The sequence below is a fragment of the Amborella trichopoda genome, chromosome 3, assembly GCF_054954075.1.
Source record: "Amborella trichopoda isolate Santa Cruz 75 chromosome 3, AtrichopodaSantaCruz75HAP2 v2.0, whole genome shotgun sequence".
Taxonomy (NCBI): domain Eukaryota; kingdom Viridiplantae; phylum Streptophyta; class Magnoliopsida; order Amborellales; family Amborellaceae; genus Amborella; species Amborella trichopoda.
Window position 1 is genome coordinate 55,022,946 of NC_142338.1, and position 24,223 is coordinate 55,047,168.

Sequence of the window (24,223 nt, forward strand, 5' to 3'; positions counted from 1 at the left end):
TTTCTTTTTTTTTTTTTTTATCTGGAATTTTTTTTGGGTAAATACAACCGCTCAATAAAAAAAGAAAACTGAAATTTTTGACAATTGAAATCGAGGTTCATATTTTTCAAAGGAATCTCATAAACTTCTCTCTATGAATGTGTTAATATTTATTCTTGTTTATTTCAACAACCCTCAATGAAACAGAGACTGTGCAAGTCAATAGAGAGATAGAATTGCTTATTTTCATAAAGGAAATTCTTCCTTTATTAATTCGCACAAATAAAAGAGCTCTTCGGATCACAAAACAAATGATAATACTAATAACACCGTTGTTACTCCGTATATTGCCAAATCTAGAAAGTCTAATTTTGCAAGTTAATGCGACAATTGGTCAAAGTAGCAGAGGCAGCGTCCATTTACTTACCAAGGGAGGCGGCAGCGTGGTCGGTTCTCAGTGTCTACCAAGCTTGGTAGGTTCTCAATGTTTACCTAGTCTAATTGTTGAAGACGTGATGAGCACCAAAATTTCAATATATATATATATATATATATATATATATATATATATATATATATATATATATATATATATATATATATTTATTGAGAGAGAATAGGTATATAACTACATCAAAATCCCATTGACCCAACTTGTTTGAAGAGGTCATATTGTAAAACAATACCCTAATATTTATATAGGTATACACATTCTATCATACATACCTATATACATAAAGAATCTATAAAGCTTGAACTTTGATTCATCATCATCAGAGGTTTATTATAATTATTTAGAGTCGGCTACATGAATCATGTTCTATTATTTCATTCTATTAGATGTTACACCCTCAATCAAACCATAAGTCATCATATCTCTTCTCACTACTTTTTTTTATTCATGTCTTTTTTAGACTTTTTCATTGCCCTTTTAAAACTTTTTATTTGGACTGAATCACCCTTCCTAACTGGTGATGAGATAATATATATGCATAAATGTGTGCATGAGATAGACCTGCTGCCCTAGCAAGTGACATAGCATAATATTTTGAATTGGTCCAAAGTTAACATTAAAAAAAAACATGCGTGCATACAAGTACATCCAAAGAGCACATAAAAACGAGAACATAGAGACGTAGAACATACTAAATAAATGCAAATATATAATCTATACAAGTAAAACGTAATAAATATATACACCAAGGTAAAACACGCACATAATCGAGATTATTATCTATTAGACCAATGTGGAAGGTTTAGTCCAGATATTTTTGAAAGCGTGATGCACTGGGAAACCGCAAAACGTTACGCATCCTGTATAAGATGAGAGATGGACAGAATCAACAGTTTTCAAACAGGGGTAGGATAAGACAAATGAGAAGATGTGGTGGTTGCAGTGTCATGGAAAATTCAAATCCTCTTTGTAGCAACCGTTGGGAGTAGGTCTATTGCCAAACAGCTCCCAGTGGAAACACGGAAATATTTTGAGAGAGAAGCATATATTGCTAGCAGTGTAGTGAGAGAAAGAGAGGGAGGGAGGACCATATATTGATACAAGTCTCTTAATGGGATGGCGCTTGTGCAGGTATAAGGGTCAAGGGAGATCAGATGCAAGTAAAATACATATATATATATATATATATATTGGATTTTCAATGGGGAAGCCAAAGCCCTACTTTTTTTTATTTTTTTCAATAGATTAAAGAGTTAAATTTTGAAGGTGTTAATTGGGGGGTAGGAATAGAGGTGTAAGGACGCTATCAGTACGACCCAGCCCGTTTCCTAAGTTTTCAAGTGAAACATCCCTCTCTACAAATGTCGCTTGCACCAGACCGTCAACTCCTAAATGCCACACCCACTACAATAGCACCCACAAGTATTGGCCGTATTTTTCTCAAATTTGCAAAAGGCTTAGATTGATTTTAACACTCCACACCTATTGATAGAATAGACCTTTAAATTACACACTTGCGGTTATGTCAGAGAGAGAGAGTTGGCTAAAGAAAAACCCCAACTTTCTCAAAAGCCCCAAAAGGATAATATCACAAGATTTTGGGGTTATCTTGAAAAGCAATTCGGATAGCATTACGCAGGGAAAACGCAGAAACACGAGGAATATTACGGGAAGAGGGCCTTACTTTTGGGGGGACTTTTGCCTTTTGCCAGATGTCTGGGCCCCACATTGCTTAGCGACTTCGCCTTGCTGCATGTATACAAGTGGATATTACTTCGCCATTTTTCACAAATACTGTGCTACCCGTGGGAGCAAAATGTTACATATACTACCTCGCCAGAAATTCTACTCTGGAGGACTCTCTTGATCTAAAATTTTGGATGAGAATTTCAAACAAAAAATAGTTACTTCTGAAATTTGTACGTTTACGTTTTCCATATAAAAAAAAAAAAAAAGAAAAGATAATGCGTCTTCATTCCTAAAGCATGTTTTATTTTAGGCACTTCTAGATTGCATTTGCATTTGCATTTGCATTTCTTTTTCCAATATAGATCACTAAATCTCCAAATTTCAGGGTCCTAAAAATACTCCAAGCTAGGGCTTTACCTGACGGGGCAAGTGCACATTTTGCTCATGTGGGAGTCTAAAATCCTTTCAATTAAAAAGAATTAGGTGTCACTATTGTACTTTTAAGAGAGAGAGTAGTTAAACAACAAAGCTTATTAGCTTCCATCTTAACTGCAAACTGGTACTCTTTTAAGAGAATCGAGAGGAAACATTAAACTTGCTCAATCTATATAACAATAACGAGAAAAATAACAAATAAGGCTTATAATCAAAAGGCCCATGTAGTGACCCCATTCGATGGTCAGTTAGTTCAACAAGTTCGACTCAGAGATCACAAATTCACAATCAATAGTCAAATTAGAATTTGACAATGAAATCATAAATCGCTTTCATTTTTTTGTAAATTTCAAACCTGGTAAAAAAAAACTCACAATTGAATCCAACCTGTTTTTCTTTTCTCCATAGTGTAGAGCACATGTTGGACTTTCACAAACACAATGCTTCTTGTTAACCTTCTCCGTATTTCAACAATAATAAATATATCAAATGCATGAAAACAAAAGTTGTATAGAAAGCAATGGTCTATGCAAAAGATTTACAAATTGAGAAAGAAAAGATTTAATCATACAATAGCTAACAAGTTACCCTGCATTCACAAATATGCAAGCACACCATTCATTGTGTTTCTGTATGCAAAATCTAACACAACCTTCTCCATATTAGGTATAATAAGCCGCTCTACTATGGCCTCACTCCTCCCATGATTCTCTCTCAGGAAAGAAACAAATATCATCAACTAGAAAGCCCAGGCTTCAGAAATTGAGAACCACTTTAACAAACCAACCCATTTATATAACAGCAAAACCTCTGGCCACTTGTTTGATAGGACTTCTCATGCACAAACTCTAACCAAAATTCCTATCAAGCTGACCATGTACTTTGATTCGCCAGAGGCCTAAGACTCCTCCTATACTCGGAACAATTCACAAGGGAACAATAAATTAACAATGTCCTATGATGCAAGCCAGTGATAAACACCAAGAGAACAAAAAGGCCAAATCTAGAGGCACATGAATAAATATAAAATAATAATAACAATTTTACCAACCCTGTCTCCAAAAGGTGAGTGAAGACACTAAACCAAGAATGGTCAAGCTTGTTGTTGATGATTCACAACAATAGGTGGCCGGAAAGCTTGTTGTTCTGCTGCCTTTTGCTTTCTTGCATTATACATCTCTTCAGTCTCAACAACAACCAACCTCTTGACCTGAAACAAAAAGAAATTATATAAATAAAGCGGCATGAAATCGAGTTTGGAAAGAGAAACTATACCACAATCCAATGGAGCATGGAATCCAGTACTCCAAAGTTGTGTCAAGATTCATTTCTTGTGATGGCCACTGGAGAATAACTGTGCAGATGGAACCCCACTGATCAATCTCCGCTGTCCATCATCAGTAACAGATGCTAGATGCCTCTCGGATGTACATGCACAATACTCCACAGGATAAAAATCAAGTGATAGAAGAAGTGGAGTAACGCACCTGCTGAAGCATACCTCTCACAGTTGGGGTGTTCCACTTCATGACAGTACGATTACATTTGGTTAGGCGCAGGGCTTCCAATGTTCTCCTATGGAGCCTCCTGGTTCCAGGTATGCCCCTTACAAGTGTTATGTATAAGTGGGGGCTCCATGTTATGGGGACATTAGCTTTGAAAGCTTTGAAGGCATTCAAACTCATCTTTACCGATCCTCTGTTCCACAAATGTATCTGCAAGCAAATAGGAATTTGTGGAGTATGGTCAGATAAGTTTTGCCTTGACAGCAGAATTTGTCACCACTCTCAAAAAACCCAAGGGGAAGAGGAATTTCCCAACATATATATTCTATGCAACTTCTTATTCGAGATTCTTCAAAACATCCTAACACATTTAAAGAAGTGAAGTAGTGGCAAAGTTTAGTGGCACAGGGACAAGAACAAAAAACCCTTGCTCTACACGCATTTCTTTGACAACTTCCCATTCTTACACTTGATGAAGAATTACAAATGCAATTAAGATTCTTTCCTTCATAACACCTCCATACTAGCTGTTTACCCCAAGTCCAAAATTCCTTGATATACCAACCTTCCACTTCTAAACTATAGATATGAACAGTCTCTTAAATATTTCCCGAATAAGAGACTCGCTGCAAGAAATAAGAATAAATGCTCCAAACTCTCCAATCTGCCAGGGCCCAAGGAATTACGAGTGATTTCCTAGAAACCCCTAAAATTGTCCTTAAGCTAGTTTGGAAGCAACAATAAACAAAAAGCCACATTTCTTGCTAAAATGTTAAGAAGTACAGATAGACAGGTAGTTGAATCACTATCTAGTGTATCATATGTACATATAAGGCTTTACAGGACAGAATGTTAAGCGGTCAAGAAACAACATATCTACAGAATGAGTGTAGCTGAGATGGATAATGTTGAGATGGATGAGTGGCTAGACAAGAAATGATAGAATTCAGAATGAATACATCTGAAGGAACTTGGGGGTGACAAGCAAGAAAACAAATGCGAGTTAGCACAACGGCTTTCGCTCTATCCGTTGTTTATTGCAAGAAAACGGTTGTGTTGGCTCCAATAGGTGACAAGATGACATAAAGCAATTAGGTGGTCTGGCCATACACAACGTCAGCAAAGAATAGCACCAGTTAGGAGGAGTGATTTGGTTCAAATAGAAGGCTCCAATAGGGCAAGGGGAAGGCCCAAAAAGACATAGATAGAAGTAATGAGAAGAGATATGGTAACTTAGAAGCTATGGCCATTGATAGAACGGGATGGCAAAACAGGATTCGTGCTGCGAACTCCAAATAGTTGGGATAAGGTTCGAATGATGATGATGATGATATGTACATATAATGCATTCAAGAGGCAGTTCAGTTCTTATTTTGCTATAGAGCGTCAAGGCGGAAAATTGGCTGGTAAGCCATTCACAAGGGTCCGTCATCAACATTTTAGTAACATAACACACATCATATTTGCAGCTAGTTAAATATTGTTTGCTTGGTATCAGAGATCCATAGTTGCAGTGGCAGATTGTGGCAATTTGCAGGAAACAAATTCTGATGGAGATAACCTACTTCAGGTTGAATTGACTTTAGGTTACCACTTCACATTGTGTCCTTAAAAAGAAGTCAACAGAAAAGGTGAAAAGGACCACATTTATTCCCAAAAATAATAAGTAATGCAACTGGGAGGTCCTTGCAACAATAAGAATAGCTCAAAATTACCTAAACAAGTTCAAATACCCCTATAATCTACTGACGGCAACAGGATTGGTTGATTTTGAGTGCTTTTGAGGAGGAATTTGGTACCATCACCGAAAGATGCAAAGTCTATTTTACACATTTGAAAACTTGTAATGTGACGCTTGTTCAAATTTGCTCATATTATATTTTTGATAATTACCTTGCTCATAACATATTACTGCATTGCCATGAAACTTTTAAGAGCAATCAAATATGAAAATTCATGTATGAAAAATGACCCCACCTACAGTTATGGGTCTTCGACCAATATCAATTGGAACTGTTAGAGAGAACTGACTCCATGAAGAAAATACATCCACGCCCCTAGACTAACAGTGCACATTGATACAATATGTAATGGTCCAACTGATGTTGGGAGTCTAAATCATCACCTCCACAGCACTTTTACCTTATATTCTGCTGAAAAAAAAAATCATAAAATCCAACCTTTCACGTGATCAAATCATCAAAGAACTAATTGGAAATGATCTATCTATCTATATATATATATATATATATATATATATATATATATATATATATATATATATATATATATGTTTTGTGTGTCTTGAAAAATTTATCCCATCCCAATTCTCTAGAGTCCAAAGTAGGTCACACCCACCAAAAATGGGCTTCTCCCAATTTCCAATAACATGGCTAAAGGGCCTTAAAGTATTTAGACTACAGAAATTCATGCCCTCAAATTCCCCAACCATCTGTCCCATCGTTATCAACTCCTTATCTATAATCTAGAACTCTCTTTCCATGTATTCCATGACCCAACTTCATTTTTAAAGTCCTTGAACTCTTAATTTGTAATTATGATGTGGTTTTTGAGTTCAATTGAGCCATTGCTCTGAACCAATATTCAGGTCCATATTCATATAACATTTAGTAATAGTTACAAGAGCTTTGAACCAAGGAAAATTAAATCATGCTTATCCAAATCAACCAAAAAGTCGAGAGAGAGAGAGAGAGAGAGAGCTAAGCAGCGGGATATCACAACAATCCCCACTTACAAGAGACAATGATTGTTCCCACTATCTAATAAACTAGAACATTTTTTACGGTTACGCATGTCTAAATTGTTGATGATAAAATAAGTGTCAACAAGGCACTCCTGTTTCTTAACAATGAACAGAGATAGAAATCAATGTGATCCTATAGAAACAATTCTATACTCTAGAGAGAGAGAGAGAATCTGATGCAGCCATGCCCCTTCGTTACTGGGCCAAAGAAAGGTCGCAGAACCCAAGAGGGAAAAAAAGGCCAATGACGTAATAAGGAAAAATTAATAGGGTTATTTATTAGGATTATTTTAATTATTCTTTTGTTTAGGGAGTGCACAAGGATAATTAGCAAGGTGGCTTTAGAGTTTATATTGTGTTTATCTTATATTGATTGGGTTAATTTGAGGGATATAATTAAGATAAGGGTAAATTTAGAAGAGAGTTTATCTTTATTAACAATAACCAACTTGGGAGGTTTTTTTTGGGTAAAACAAGAGAGGAAAAACGTGGCTATCTAGAAGCCCATGAATATGAGAGAGAGAAAATAGGGATAGGTGTAGAGAGAAGTTTTTTATTAGTTATCTTATTTTAGTCTATTTAAAGGGACATCTCCTATCCTTGTAAAGCAGTCTATGAATTGAATAAAAATTGATCTCTTGAAAGAGATAATTTTGGGGGTGGATTCCCTTGCAGACTTTTGAGAGAGAGGGTATTTTTCTCTTAACCTTCCTTCTTTTTATTGTCAATTTTCTAGTTTTATTCTCTCCCTGCATCAATTGAAATCAGAGCGAGGTTTCGATGGCTTCACAGGAGACACCCCTTGATGGATTAAAAGTATTGACTGGATTAGTTCAAGGCCTAGCAGAGAGAGTAGACCAATTCATGCATGTAGCCGCGAAAGTCGATGAGCTTGCACAAAGGTTCGCTCAGCTTCAGGATGGAAGGAATCCAGATACTGGCGTTGGAACTCAAGGCAACAGAGATGAAAGAGGTATGCACCAACCTCGGGTGGCCCCGACTAATAACGAATTCAATGAACGAATTCTTCGGTTGTTGGAAAGAGAAAGAGAACCTGGAATAAAAATTGATATTCCAAACTTCCATGGTCGATTGCATGCAGATGATTTTCTTGATTGGCTAAGTAAAGTAGAGAAAGTGTTTGAGTACAAAGATATTGCAGATCACAAAAAAGTAAAATTAGTAGCCATAAAATTTTCTGGTCATGCATTGGTTTGGTGGGATGATTTGCAACAGGATCGTCTTGGACAAGGCAAGGAAAAGATTAATTCGTGGGAAAAGATGAAGACGAAGATGCGCCGAAAATTTTTACCAGTAAATTATGCCCGAACTTTGTACCGAATGTGTCAAAACCTCAAGCAAGGTGAAAAGTCGGTAAGTGACTATACTGAAGAGTTTTATATTTTGACATCTAGGGTAAATTTACAAGAGTATGAAGATCAAAAAATAAGTCGTTACTTGAATGGGCTAAATCAAGGCATTCAGATTGAATTGGTTCAAAGATGTCTATAAGATGTCTGATGCCTATACTTTAACCCTCAAAGCAGAAGAAATAGTCAATCTTGGCCTTGGGAGAAATAGCTCAGTGACAAGAGGCTCTACTTCAATACAGGGGTAGCAAGCTTTAACCTTTAGAAGACCACCTATAGGGCGCGGAAACCAAACCTCTCAGAATTTTCCAACTAGGCCAAACCCTAATATGGGGAGAGGTGGTGTTGGGAGATTGTTGGGAGTACCTAAAACACTTCATGATAATACACAAATAGTGTGTTTCAAGTGCTAACAGCCTGGACATATGGCATTTAATTGCCCCTCACGTCAACCCCTTGTCAAAGTTAATTTGGCTGAAAAAAATTATGAAGAAGAAGTTGATGAAGGATACACCTATGAAGGCCAAGGTGATATTGGGACGAGCCAGTCTTATGAAGGGACTTGGCCTTTCAAAGGTGAAGTTGAGGATTTGTATGGAGATGAAGAGGGTGAAGTATTAGTTGTCCAGCGAACTATGTTATCAACCCCAATACCTAACGAGGATGAGAAGTGGCTGCGACATAATATTTTTCGAACAATCTACACATCAGGAGGCAAGTTATGTACAGTACTAATTAATGGTGGGAGCAGTGAAAACATTGTGTCTAAAAAGATGGTGGCTAAACTTCAATTGAAGGAACATAAGCACCCACGCCCATATCACATCCAGTGGTTCAAGAAAGGAAGTGAGGTACCAGTTCTTACTCGTTTTTTAATCTCTTTTTCCGTTGGTGCTAATTATAAAGATAAAGAAGTGTGGTGTGATGTAGCACCGATGGATGTATGCCACATATTACTTGGTAGACCATGGCTTTATGATCATGATATGGTGCATAAAACTAGGTCAAACACTTATTCTTTTGTTAAGGATGGTATTAATATAATACTCCACCCTTTGAAGCAACTTCCTACACCCAAATCCACTAAAGAGGAGGGTTCAAAGTTGCTTAATGTTCAAAAATTAAAAAGGGACAACAAGGATATGGATATGATTTATGTATTGGTTGCAAAAGAAAATTCTGCACCGACTGCAATTCTTAAGTCTCTTGAACCTCTACTTGATAAGTATAAAGATTTGATGCTTGAAGAATTACCTGATGGTCCTCCTCCAATGAGAAATATTCAGCATCACATTGACTTGGTGCCCGAATCTACCGTACCAAATTTGGCCCATTATCGAATGAGCCCCATGGAATATGAGGGGTTGCACAAACAAGTTGTTGCTTTGCTTAAGAAGGGATTGCTTCGAGAAAGAATGTCACCATGTGTCGTCCCTGCATTACTGACTCCAAAAAAAGATGGGTCATAGAGGATGTGTGTGGACAGTCGGGCAATCCACAAAATCACAATCAAGTACCGATTTCCCATACCTAGACTCGATGATATGTTAGATATGCTTAATGGAGCCAAGATTTTCTCAAAGATTGATTTAAGGAGTGGGTACCATCAAATTCGGATTCGTCCTGCAAATGAATGGAAAACCGCATTCAAAACTCGAGATAAACTATATGAGTGGCTTGTGATGCCATTCGGCCTTTCTAATGCACCAAGTACATTCATGTGCCTAATGACTGAGGTACTTCGTCCTTTTATTGGCAAATTTGTTGTGGTTTACTTTGATGATATCTTGGTTTTTAGAGCTAACCCACATGATCATCTTAACCACTTGGAACAAGTTTTTGATGTGCTAAGGAATAAATCGCTTATTGTGAATTTGAAAAAATGCTCATTTATGACAAACAATGTCATCTTTCTGGGGTATGTTGTTTCACCTGGGGAATTAAGGTAGATCAAGAAAAAGTGAAAGCCATAGCTGAGTGGCCGGCCCCAAAGTCACTCACTGAGGTACGTTCTTTTCATGGCCTGACGACCTTTTATTGTCGATTTATCAGAAATTTTAGCACTCTAATAGCATCAATGACTGATTTTATGAGGCCAAGAAAGTTTTCATGGAGTCCCGCTGCTAAAAAGAGCTTCACTCTAATTAAACAAAAGATGATGCAAGCACCAGTACTTGCCTTACCATATTTTTCTAAGGTGTTTGAGATTGAAACTGATGCATCAAATGTTGGCATAGGGGCAGTTCTAAGTCAAGAGGGACGACCATTGGCCTTCTTTAGTGAGAAATTGAATGATGCACGTAAGAAGTATTCGGTTTATGACCTCGAGTTTTATGCAGTGCTGCAAGCCTTACGCTACTGGAGGCACTACCTGATTCATAGATAGTTTGTTCTATACTCAGATAATGAAGCACTCCGGTATTTGAGTTCCCATAAAAAGTTGAATGCGCGACATGCTAAGTGGATGGCCTTCCTTCAAGAATACACATTCCTATTAAAGCACAAGGCTGGAACCCAAAATAAGGCAGCTGATGCTTTAAGTAGAAGGGTAGCGTTTCTTAGAACTTTGTCTATGGAAGTGTTGGGGTTTGAAGTGATAAAATATCAATATAAAGTTGATCCAATTTTCAGCAAGGTCCTTGAAAGGTGTGTTGATGGGCGAGACCCTATGGTGAGTATCTCGTGCATGATGTTTGTTTATTTAAAGGTGTGAGGTTATGTATACCTAATTGCTCCCTAACGGAGAAGATAATCATGGAGCTTCATGGTGGGGGCTTGGGTGGACACTTTGAGAATGACAAAACTATGGCTATGGTTGGAGAAAAATATTTTTGGCCACGTATGCAACGAGATGTTGATCGATTTGTGACCCGATGTCAAACTTGCCAAGTATCTAAAGGTCACACACAAAATACAGGTCTTTATACTCCTCTTCCTGTTCCAGATGCCCCATGGGTTGATATTTTTATAGACTTTGTACTTGGACTTCCACGTACCACACGAGGTATGGACTCTATTTTTTGTTGTTGTTGATCGATTTTTCAATATGGCACATTTTATTCCTTGTAGAAGAACTATGGATGCTACACATATCATGAATCTCTTTTTCAAAGATATTGTAAGGCTACATGGTGTTCCTAAGTCTATTACATCTGATCGGGATACAAAATTTTTAAGTCATTTTTTGCACACTTTATGAAAGTGAATGGGAACCAAACTTCAATTTTCTAGTGCATAACATCCTCAAACAGATGGGCAGACCGAAGTAGTGAATAGGAGCCTTGGTAACCTCTTGAGGAGTATTGTTGGTGATTACATATCTCAGTAGGACCTCACTTTGCCTCAGGCTGAGTTTGCTTACAACAGTTCAATAAATCGATCTACAGGAAAATCACCATTTGCTATTGTTAATGGGCGGATGCCTAATCATGTGTTGGACCTAGTGCCATTACCCATGCGAGGCAAGATAAGTGATGATACCAATGCTTTTGCTGAGCATATTCAAGATTTGCAAGCGCAAATCAAGAAGAAAATTGAGAAGAGCAATGCAAAGTATCAAAAAGCCTCAAATGAGCATAGAAGAGAGAAGATTTTCAAGGAGGGTGACTTAGTAATGGCGTATTTGCGAAATGAAAGGTTTCCGTTGGGAACCTATAATAAACTCAAATCCAAGAAAGTGGGTCCTTGCCACATCTTGAAGCAATATGGGAACAATGCATATAAGGTAGAATTACCAAAGGCATTGGATATCTCCCCAATATATAATGTTGTTGACTTAATTGAGTTTCATGGAGACCCTCTAGAAGTCGCAGAAGATGTAGTAGCTATGAGGAAAAAATTACAAAGGAAGAAAGCGGATGAAATTGAGCAATTTTTGAAGATTGAAAGCTTTCAAACTCGAAAGGATTCCTATCGCTAATTTCTAGTCAAATGGAAGGGCAGGCCATACTCTGATAGCACGTGGATTTCTGAGCCAGAGTTCAAAAGAGTGGATCCAAACTTATATCGCATATATACTGAAGTTAACTCGCCGGAGTCGAGTTCCTTCACCTTGGGGGGGAATTATGCAGCCATGCCCCTTCGTGAATGGGCCAAAGAAGGGTCGCAGAACCCAAGAGGGAAAGAAAGGACAATGACGTAATAAGGAAAAATTAATAAGGTTATTTATTAGGATTATTTTAATTATTCTTTTGTTTAGGGAGTGCACAAGGATAATTAGCAAGGCGACTTTAGAGTTTATATTGTGTTTATCTTATATCGATTGGATTAGTTTGAGGGATATAATTAGGATAATGGTAAATTTAGAAGAGTTTATCTTTATTAACAATAACCACCTTGGGAGGTTTTTTTTGGGTAAAACATGAGAGAGAAAACGTGGCTATCTAGAAGCCAATGAATATGAGAGAGAGAAAATAAGGTTAGGTGTAGAGAGAAGTTTTTTATTAGTTATCTTATTTTAGTCTATTTAAAGGGACATCTCCTATCCTTGTAAAGCAGTCTATGAATTGAATAAAAATTGATCTCTTGAAAGAGATTATTTTGGGAGTGGATTCCCTTGCAGACCTTTGAGAGAGAGGGTATTTTGCTCTTAACCTTCCTTCTTTTTATTGTCAATTTTCTGGTTTTATTCTCTCCCAACATCAGAATCTTACCTCACTGCTTGAACGCAGCTGCTCGACAAGGATAAAGGTAGTGAAAGAAATGTTTTTTATCGGTTTGCCATTATTTTTCCATCAAATATTAAGAAGTGAGTTTGGAAAATTACAGCACAATATTTATGTCCTGACTCCTAATATAGAATGCCATAAGGTGTCATCACAATCCAATCTATAAATTGGACTGTGATGGAAATAGTGTTGGAAATTAGAAACAATTATGTTTGTTTTATTTTTTTTTAAATGTTCACTATATTTACTGTATTATCAAGTACTAAATTCTTTAGACTCTTGAAAGTTGTCTATCCAGTTGATTCTATCATGTTGGTAAGTATCTAGATTAAAAAGAGTAACAAGAACCCTAATAACATATCAAGCCTGTTGGACAACTGGAAGGTGGAATTTCCTTGGAAACTAGAATTTCTAGAATCTGGAAACTGGAATGTTGATACATGGAACTGGAAAATACTGTGTTTGATAACCTATCTGGAATTCTAAGGGAATCTAGAGACCTGCGTTTAATTAGATCTGGAAGTTTCGGAATTTGGAGATCTTGAAATAAGCATGTTTTAATCAGTCGTTGAAGTTTTCATTAATGAGAGAAGGATATTTGTTCAATGGAAGGATTTTTAAATCATTGCTCATCAACAATAGGTTCTAACAAAATGGCCGGTTCAGATCATAAAGAAAAATCCCATCTTTAGTAAGTTCACAACATAGACTCCTAAATAGAAAACTGATCTCATTGGAGGTGAAGACGTTCAAGAAAGTTCATAAAAGTTCTAGTACCAGAAAACTTGTTAGTGTACATGCAATAGCCTAAAGTAACATCAGTGTTTGCAACTTACCCTTTTTTGACATACATAATATCCTCATCATATGTTTAGCTTACACGAGGGAAATGGACCTATCACACATATCATATGAAAAGAAAGATGCATCTTCCACATTCGAAAGCATCTAGAGATTTGATTATTCTTATGGACATATAAAAAGAAATAAACATAACTTTTGTTCTACTTTCATGTGCCTGAGCCCAAAAAGAACAACCCAGCTAGATAACAAATGAAATGTTTAGCGGTTATATTTCAGACCCAAAAGGCAAAATTCCAATGGAAATTTATGTCGGGAAGCTAAAACTGGCAGGCATTCTAGGCTAGTTAAAATGCAGTGTCCTCTGAGAATCTGTAACTAGAATGAACCACAAGCAATCAACCAGAAATTTCTTCAATACTTCTCAAGGAAAAAGAATAAAGAGAGAAATCAACAATAAGAGAGGCCAAATTAGATGAATGCTAGAGTGCACCTACCTGTCTCAATTGGTTCACATAAAACCAAGCTAATATTGCAAGCCACATTTCATTTTCTTGCAATAAGAAAACATTGGCGCATGGATCCAGGTGGCTTTATGCCCTGTTTTAAAAAATTAAGAAACTCACATGATGACTGAAGTAAACAAATATTGACGAGAAACTAGGATCAGATTTTTTCAAATGCCCCGATAAGTGCAAAGTTGCCCAACTTTGACTCTTTAGCATCATAAGACATGATCATCTTCGAAAACATGATTCCAACATACAAAAAATTCAATAGTTTCATGCGAGGAGCATCATTTCAAATACTACAGACTTTGTGCCACCCCTGAAATGAGATGGTGATACTCAAATAGTTTTCTGCAAGGAGCATCGTTTCAAATACTTTAGAATAGACTTAGTGACACCCATAGTTAGCAAATCGCCGGTTATTCGGTGTTTTTATGTAAAACGTTTTAAACGGTGACTTTTTGAAAAAGTTCGGAGAAAAGCGTGTAGTTTTCATAAAAACGTTTAAAACGCGTTTTTTCATAATACGATTTATATCAGGCCAAAAAATCGTATCCTTTTTTACCCTTACCAATAATTTTTTTTTTTTTGAAATATATATATATATATATATATATATATATATATATACATGTTTCCTATTTTCTGTATTAGAGCCATTGCTATGTCATGCTTTTGAAAAAAAATATTATTCAAAAAAAAAAACCTAAAATATAAATTTTTATCCCTTGTTCTTCAATGCCAGTTGCAGATTGAAGGTATGCTTTTTTTTTCCTTTTTTAAAAAAAACTTAAAAAACTAGATGTAGATTTCAGTTGTTATTATGGAAAATCATTGTGTAAATGAAATACTGTTTATAGCAAATCATTTTTTAAAAGTAAATCATTGTGTAAAGAAAATCATTTACATGCAGACTTCTGTGATTATGTGTGATAATTGTTTTTATGAAAACAATGTTTATGGCACAAATTAGAGCTCAAAACATAGTCTTTTACTGATGACAGAAATTAGAGCTCAAAACATAGTCTTTTACTGATGAATGAGAAGCAGAGAGTGTGACTAAGGACCATGTAATCAATATTTTGAACTGTAAACTTACAGGAGCAAGCAAATGTACATACAGTATTAGTTCCCCAAACCTAATCCGTCAGCTCTGCTTCTTGTTTCCCCAAGAAAATGAAAAACCCTCTTCCTTTTCTCCCTCTAAAAATCAGTTAGGGCTTCTTCACAAATTCTTCACAAATTTAGGGCTTTTTCTCAAACAACATCCCCAATCAAAGAGAAAAACCCTCTTCAAACTATCCCAAATCAGTATCCCATTTTCCTTTTCTCTCTATAACAATCAGTTAAGGCGTCTTCCATTAGGGTTTGTGAAGCTTCTTCCTTCTTCTCTCTATAAACCCTAATGGCAAGCTTCTTCGTTCTTCTCTCTGTAAACCCTAAAGGCAGGGTTTGTGAAGCTTCTTCCTTTTTATTCCTTCTTCTCTCTATAAACCCTAATGGCAGGGTTTGTGAAGCTTCTTCGTTCTTCTATCTGCAAACCCTGATGGCAGGGTTTGTGAAGCTTCTCCTTTCTTCTCTCTTTAAACCCTTCTCTCTATAAACCCTAATGGGAGCCAAATCCTATTTTCTTCTCTTCCTTCTTCCTTCTTCGTTCTTCCTTCTTCCTTCTTCTCTCTCTAAACCGTAAACACAGAGATGTAAAACCCAAATTTGTACGAGCCTCTTTTTAATTAATGAAAGTTATAAAACTTTAACCATAGTTATGGAGTGACCATAGTTACCATACTACAGTTAAATTATTGTAATGAGAAAACAAAAATCGTGTTTTTTTTTACCAACTAAGTAACTAAGTAGGTGTGATGTTTAATAATAAATTTATATAAGTATATTTGTCACCATACCATAGTTAAAATATTTAATGAATAAATTTATATAGTAAATTTGTTTTTGGTATATGATAAATAGGTGACGTTTAATAATCAATTTATATAAGTATATTTGTCACCATACCATAGTTAAAATATTTAATGAATAAATTTATATAGTAAATTTGTTTTCGGTATATGATAAATAGGTGTGATGTTTCTTAAAGTATTTAATAGGTAGATTTATATGGTACATTTTTTTGGGTATATAGTAGTTAATTATATATTTAATATTGGATGATTGGATAAGAGTCACGAGACATCTAAATTAATAGACTTAATTATATTAGTTTAATAGAGTTTTTATGGATGAATTAGTTATCGATGGCATTGACATAATTTTTATTTTTTAGAATTTCAAATTTTCTAATATTATAAACTTATCCGATTTTTTGACTACAATTTTTTTAGCCTAATCCGATATATTAGTGATATCTTTATATGAAGTATTTTTGCCGATCCGTATTTTTTACCCGATTTTTTCATTCGATTTTTTTAAATAAAAACAATTTGTTTCCGATTTTATGGTGAGCCGATTTATTGATAGTACCCGACTTGCTAACTATAGTGATACCCCTGAAATGAGATGGTGATGTCATCAAATCACAAGAGCAAGGATGTGAATGAAGTATACTAGAGGTAAAAAAAAAAAGTGCATAGTCTTCAATAAAAGCATTACTAATATTTGTCTCCCTGGACTTGAAACCCGCTGAAATAAAAACTTTCAAAGTGCCAAAATAAGGAAGTGGGGTACACTGAAGATTGAAAGAAATACATACTGCATCCCTAGATAAGAAATCCGCAGCAATAAAAACATTATTATTGAACCGGTCATAACATATGGAAGCAACCACAGTCTTACAAAACATTAGCTTGTTTTCTTTATGAAAATTCTTTCTTTCTATAAACAACAAAAGTATGCTAGGCCAGGATACCGTTTAGAGACTCTGTTAATCTCTTTAGAAGTCCGATTGGGTAATCAACAAAATTCAGACCATGGCCTCCAAATATTGAACCGACTTAGATGTGTTTGGCATAAGTTACTGTAATGGCTTGTACACACTATTATTCGTTTGTGATTGTTCAGCCAACTTGAATCTTGAGTGAAAGCAAACACGAATTGTATGAGCTAGTCTCTGTCCCCACATGTTCAAGACTAACTACCAAACATATCCGAGGGAATACGATAAGAGAATGTACACACAGCTAGTAATACAGAATAATAAAGCAAAACATCGATATTCAAATACTAACACTGATGACCAATAACTTTATCAAAAAAGGAAAAAAAACTGATGACCAATAATAAAAGGTGGAAAGTACATTTAGAAGCCATTTCATTGATAATTAATTACTCTATGAACATAATTTACAACAGAAGGATGGGCATGAATGGAGGGTTAACATTTGGATCATTTTCACCTGTTTTTTAATGGACAAGAGATCAATGAAAGACTACCTGTCTGCAAATCATTTGTGTTAGAAACTTACAATAATCAGAACAGTTATATAAACTAGATGGAGCATTTAGTAACTTATCCACAAACTTAGCAAAACGTATACTTTTGTGGACACACATTCTAGGTTTCATCTTACAAGAGCAAATAAGGGCCTGCAATGGATCAAAAGATACCAAAAAAGCTTCGATTTCATTTCTCTTAGGAGACCTTTTGTTTGATTTGCCCTGGCCAGAATCAGCTGCTTTCCGTGCACTCTTTATAACTCGTTTCTTTTCTCCCTTTCAGATTTGGACTTCGAAGGGGAAGCATCAATAATGGATACTAGAACATAATTACATTTCTTTATAATGAAAAGGTATAAAGCGAATTTACTCAAGGATCAAGAACTATGCTCAGTAAACAAACATACATTTAAACAGCCCCATAACGAAAATAGTTTCTACATAGTCAAGAACTAAGCATACAACAATAGAGAGAGAGAGGGAGAGGGAGAGATAAATTTCTCCATGAGCCAGTATAAACCACAAATATGCAGAACTAACACAACTGAAACATCTAGTGATAAAAACGTCAAGAGAAAGAGAAAGCAGAGGAAACAAGTACTCATGAACTTAGAACAATAATATTGGTTTGAAATGATAGGAAGACATACCCAATCAGCTTGGGATGTCAATGTGTGCCTCCAGAATGGTGTAAGGATATACTTTTGCTTGGGAATACCCTTTGATAGCATCAAAACTTCCAAACTGCATAGAGAGAGAGAAAGAGAGAGAGGCGGGGGGCAGGGTGAGGTTAGAATGGAGTCAGCAGAGAGAGAGAGAGAGAGGTTAGGGAAGGGAGAGTAGAGAGAGGCTTGGCATGGACGGGGCAGTAGGGCTTTGGCCATCGGAACCAGCGATTCGGCGAACAACGATATATTGCCAAACCAAAGATCGGGGAAAAAAATGCCCAGCTAAAATCAGATGTAAAAAATCGGGAATGGATGTCGAGTAAGATTAGGGTGGCATTTGATAACTTTCACTACAATCTCCCTAAGAATCACCCATGTTGCTGACTTTCTTGGATTTGGGATGCAGGTGAAAATTGGTAGGATGACCGCTGGAAACCCTGTTTGGTAAACTATGGTACTGATAATTTCACTTATTTGGCAATGGAAAAGATGACTGCCTACAATATTGTTCATTATGTATTTCATTGATATGATGTACAAACTTCCTTCCATTCATCCAATATAATACCAAACATGTAAATATATTCAAGGAATACTTTATTGTGCTTGGAGATTGCATAAAAGTATGAACCCCCTCTGATGTTACCAATACTATTTACATAAATAAGAAACAAAATTGATTTTATTAATATCAAAATTTCACTCAATGCACAGGTAGCCTTCAAGAGCAAACATATTCCAGTTATTTAAGAAATAGATATTTAAAATTTCAAAGCTAACCATTCCATTTTGCCACCACACCAGTGTATTACAAAAGATAAGTTTGTCTCCTTTGGAATAGTAACATGAAAGCAATCACTTGAATAGAGAGATAATGAGAGAGAGAGAGAGGTACAATTTGATCATGTTTCTGAGATTTAATTTGTGTAGATTACACTAGAAATATAGTTTATTGTGTACAAAGTTGTTGTAGGGCCTAAAGCAGCATAGAAGCACTCCAAAGCCTAAATATCACAAATGTAATAAAACATACTTGAGGTTACTTTCCTGTTTTCCAAGCTACAGGGATTTAAAGTAATTGATAGTTAAAAGAACATTAAAAGAAAAAATGCATTTTCAGTGTTTCAGTGTATTCTAGGTATCATTGCATTACAAATACTTGAAACAACAACATTCATAAGAAATATGCAATATTCTATACAAATTGCAAAATTTCACAAAGAAAATCAATTATCCGAATTGAAGTGTGAAGCTCCAAATTACCTGACCAACATTTCCCCAATATGTTGGTGGTGCAACACTCTTTAGGGTCTCATTTTCTTTACTGACGAAAATCACAAAATTTTCCCAATTCTACTGTGAGGTAGGTTTCATGTCCTATTTCATTCCAGATTTGTGCACGAGGATGAAAGATGCATTCCAATTCACACTATGGACAACAAACTATTATAACATCTAGCCATTTATTTTTCAAATTAATAACCTCTACCCAATGAAAGAAAACACACTCAATAAGCATATGAAATATGCAAATAAATTTGCTAAAATAAATACTCAAATTTTTTAACTGATGAACTCACAAGAACGGCAAGAATGAAGCAGAACCACAGTAAACAGTTAACAATTTCTCAAAAAACAAAAACACAAGAGCAAGCCAGGGTTTCTGTAGGGTTTATCAAAATACCTTTCCACGAGGAGAATAAAGCCTCAATAAGGCAAATAAATTTGCAAATTTTTTACGGATGAACTCACGAGAATGGCAAGAATGAAGTATTACTACGGCAAGAATGAAGTGGAACCACAGTAACAGTTAACAATTTCTCAAAAAACAAAAGAAAGCCAGGGTTTCATCAAAATACCTTACCACAAGGAGAATAAAGCCTCAATAAACAGTAGAAAAATGTGAAGGTACTCACTAATTTTCGATTGATCGTGGCTACAGAGGTGACAGGGCAAAGAGACAACGCAGTTGATCGAGCGGCTAGCGGGCACTCCCAGATGCTAAGCGGGTGAAGGTACTCGGGTTTGTTTTAGGGTCTAGTAATGATGTAATTTTCACTGAGAGCACCCATACAAGGGAACAGTGCCCTGGAAAAAGTTGTGTTCCTACTTTCCCCGTTTTCTTCTTCCCAAACGGTTGGAAACTACACGAATGGGGAAAGTGGGGTACTTCCTGCTCTTTATCAAACGCCGCCTGCTGTTTCATGTGGGCTAGACCGCATTTCTAACTATGCGTCCCAGAAAAGTGTAAACGATGGATGGAAGTAGGTTTTACAATGAAAACTAACCGTCTAAATGTTTTATTACTAGAATTATTATTTTTATTTTTTAAAATTTGTTTATTTTTCATATTCATGATCTCCATTGTTAGAGATTACAAGTCCTTAAAATTTGTCTTAAAATCTAGAGATTACATATTACATGTTACATGTTAGATATTACATGTTACATATTACATGTAATTAAAAACATATTAGATGTTACATATTATATATTATATATTACATATTACATATTAATATGTAACCTCTACATATGTAGTATGTAATATGTAATATGTAGAGGTTACATATTACATGTAATATTATATATAATATGTAGTATGTAGTATGTAATATGTAATATGTAGTATGTAATATATAGTATATAAATACTACATACATATTACATATTACATACGTAATACGTATGTAATATATGTAATATTACATACATCTTATGTAATATCTATGTAATATTACATATATTACACTTTATGTCAATAAGTGAAGATGAAAGGCACCAAAATGAAGATGATAGTGCAGGAGTGCTTCCATCACTCAATTAATTCTAAGGCCGGTACGACTCCATTATCCTAGGACACGTGGCCAAATACTTTTATCCTATAGCTAAAATCTTGCCAACAGAATCTACCTTTCCACTTAGCAAGCACCACCAACATTTACCTTTCCACGTGGTGAGCACCACCGACATCCACGTTCAAGAAAAGCGGAATATATGAAATCTGAAGTCTGAGACTATAAATAAGGGACCTCTCCTTAGAAGAAGGCATCTCTCATAATTTACTTGAGTTTGTTTGGCTTTCTTTCCTCTTTATACTATCTCTCTCTCTAAAAGATTGTAAAGTTTTAGAGTGTGCCGGTGTGCTGTGTGCTAAAAAGAGTTTTTATGCAAGTATTTTATTCCAAGATTGTAACTTGTATTTTGTACTTTTTATAATTAGTTGATTGATGTTTTGTCTCTGATTTTAATTTTATTTGTTTCATTTTATGTTATTTTGATTCCGCTTAACGTACTCTTGATATGGTATCAGAGCCTTTCTGATCCTATCTTATTCAACATTTTTTTATCAGAACTTTGTCCAAGTCCTAATAAAATACTGTTCATCACAGTCGTAATAGTAATAAGCTATCATAAGTCGCTAAAGTCGTGAACCGTGTCGAAGACAGACTATTAATTCATTGACTCGGTTGACTCATGTGCGTAATTACATTATTGACTCGATAGCAGGATTTTTTAGACTTGGTTCTCAGAGGTCTGATACTGAAGCCAGTTCATCTGGTAGGTCAATTAGGGATTCTAAAGAAATTGCTATTGCCAACATAGAAAAGGACTTAAACAACTGGAATATTCTTAAGGTCTTTACTTCTGAAATATACATTAAGGGAACTTTTGAATTCATTAGTGATTATGCAATTAAAATTGAAAAAGAAACTAAATCTGTCTTAAATGCTGAGACCACCATAAATTTGTTAAACAAAGACCACATTGAAGAATTTAGAAGAAGAAAATATAATTATCTATACATTGGTCTTGTTCAAGTTGGTATTAGACCCTTAAATAGGGCTGGGCTTCAAACTGCTATCCTCTTATGTTTAAGATATAGTATGCATAGACGGTTTATGGACTCCTTATTATGAGCTATTGAATCTAGTCTCAATGAGGGAACAGTTTATTTTAACTGCTTCCCAGGATTCTCTATTTCCTTAACTGACCCTCATATTTTGAAAGTCCTTACTCTCAACCTCTTAACCAATGGTTTCGACATGGATGCTGGGTCACCAAATATAACGGTTACCTATAGTGTCTGCTATAAGGTTATGACCACTATCTGTCCCAATGTTAGAAGAATTGACTCTAAGGGTCAGACTACCCTTTTTCAGACTAATGTTGAAAAATATAATTTAATCATCCCTAGAACTATTTCATGGGATCAGGTGAATCTACCTGAAAGATGGACCTTACCCGGTGCTGTCCCTCCTAAGCCTGTACAAAATCAGGAAATCAGCCAAATAACCCAGTATGTTGAAAGAAAGGTAGAAATTCAATTCTCTCATCTCCTTAGAACTTTCCTTAATCAAAATAGGAACCCTATACAGCCTCCAAGAATGTCCTTCAGTTCTGAATCATCTAAGAAGCCTGAACCCCCTAGAATCTCTTTCTTCTCTGTGCCACAGACAAAAGTTGAAAAAGAGAAGGGTCATAATAGTAAAGATGTAGTCATAGAAGGGCTTGATCAGCTTAAAAATCAACAAGTTGTCCAACCGATCTATAAGGTAGAAAATCCTTCAACATAGAATGATAAATATTCTGATGGCTCCCATGGACCAACTTTTTCTAACATGGGATACAATGGGATACAGTTCTAATATCTCTGAAGGATCTGTTAATATGCTTGAAGTTGAAAATTTTGAAATTAACTAACAAACTCTTAAGGCAAGATTTTTACTCAGAAGAAAATAGGGAAATAAAAGAATGGTTTCTTAAACATAGCAAACCCCTTAAGAAATTCTTTGATGATGAATATATCAGGACCATGATAAAAAACAAAATCAATATAAAGTTCTTTACCTGGTTGAAATATTATATCATATATTACGTACATATTATGTATTATATATGTAATATATGTATGTATGTATGCAGTATGACATATATATATATGTATGTAGTATGTAATATGTATGTAATATATGTATTGCATATATAATATATATGTAATATGTAGTATGTAATATTTAGTATGTAGTATGTAATATGTAGTATGTAATATGTAATCTGTAGTATGTAGTATGTAATATGTAGTATGTAGTATGTAATATGTAATCTGTAGTATGTAGTATGTAATATGTAGTATGTAGTATGTAGTATGTAATATGTAGTATGTAATATGTAGTATGTAGTATGTAGTATGTAGTATGTAATATGTAATATGTAGTATGTAATATGTACTATTATATATATATATATATATATATATATATATATATATATATATATAGTATGTAATATGTAATATGTAGTATATAATATGTAGTATGTAATATGTAGTATGTAATATGCAATATGTAATATGTTAATATGTAATACATATTACATATTTTAAAAAAAATATGTAATATGTAATATTAAAAAAAATATGTAATATTACATATTTAAAAAATATATATATAATATTACATATGCAGTAGTTTTAAAAAAAAAATCATATTTATGATATCCATGTTAAATATTATATATTATCTAAAACTTAGGATCAAATTATATTTAAAAAATATATTTATTGCGTAGCCTGCATGTCTACATTATGCATGTTGACCTCATGCTAACCACGTCCAGAAGAAAAGCTTTAAATAATTAAGGTATGGTTTGTATAAGGTGTCAACTTTAAACAATTCCAACTCAAAAGCTCATTGAAAGATGTAATTTTGGTGTTAAAATTTTTAATGATGATATGAAAAACTACTTCACATTAAATTATGACATTTAAAACTAAAAAGATGTACAAATCGAGTAGAACCACAAACACTTAAAAATCTTGAAAATTAACAGCTTAGACAATGTACTACAAGATGTACCATTTTTACTACTTTAAATCTTTTTTTTTTTTTACATCCGTATATCTCGAAGTAGAGATGATCACAGATGGTTTTTCACTATCAAACCAACCGTTTTCAATTAAATTTGTAGGCATGCATTTTTTCTATAGTTT

The 24,223-nt window shown here is 34.9% G+C and overlaps 1 protein-coding gene across 19 annotated transcripts; it reads right to left on the minus strand.

Moving 5' to 3' along the window:
* Nucleotides 1-1,691: 1,691 nt before the first annotated feature.
* Nucleotides 1,692-20,201, minus strand: LOC18429430 (ribosomal protein L30 family protein). 19 transcript variants are annotated; one of them, XM_088861446.1, is made up of 7 exons: nt 20,148-20,201; nt 18,214-18,307; nt 9,727-9,819; nt 9,451-9,638; nt 4,045-4,272; nt 3,609-3,767; nt 1,692-2,182 (listed from the first exon to the last, which is right to left on the minus strand). In XM_088861446.1, exons 5-6 carry the CDS (start codon nt 4,240-4,242, stop codon nt 3,651-3,653), a joined length of 315 nt encoding a protein of 104 aa, XP_088717572.1. In that variant the 5' UTR covers nt 4,243-4,272; nt 9,451-9,638; nt 9,727-9,819; nt 18,214-18,307; nt 20,148-20,201; the 3' UTR covers nt 1,692-2,182; nt 3,609-3,650. The 19 variants fall into 19 exon arrangements, with proteins under 19 accessions (XP_088717572.1, XP_088717557.1, XP_088717563.1 ...); XM_088861438.1 differs by lacking the exon at nt 1,692-2,182 and adding an exon at nt 3,002-3,467; XM_088861439.1 differs by lacking the exon at nt 1,692-2,182 and having other exon boundaries at nt 3,002-3,767; nt 9,451-9,630.
* Between the last annotated feature and the right edge of the window lie 4,022 nt (nt 20,202-24,223).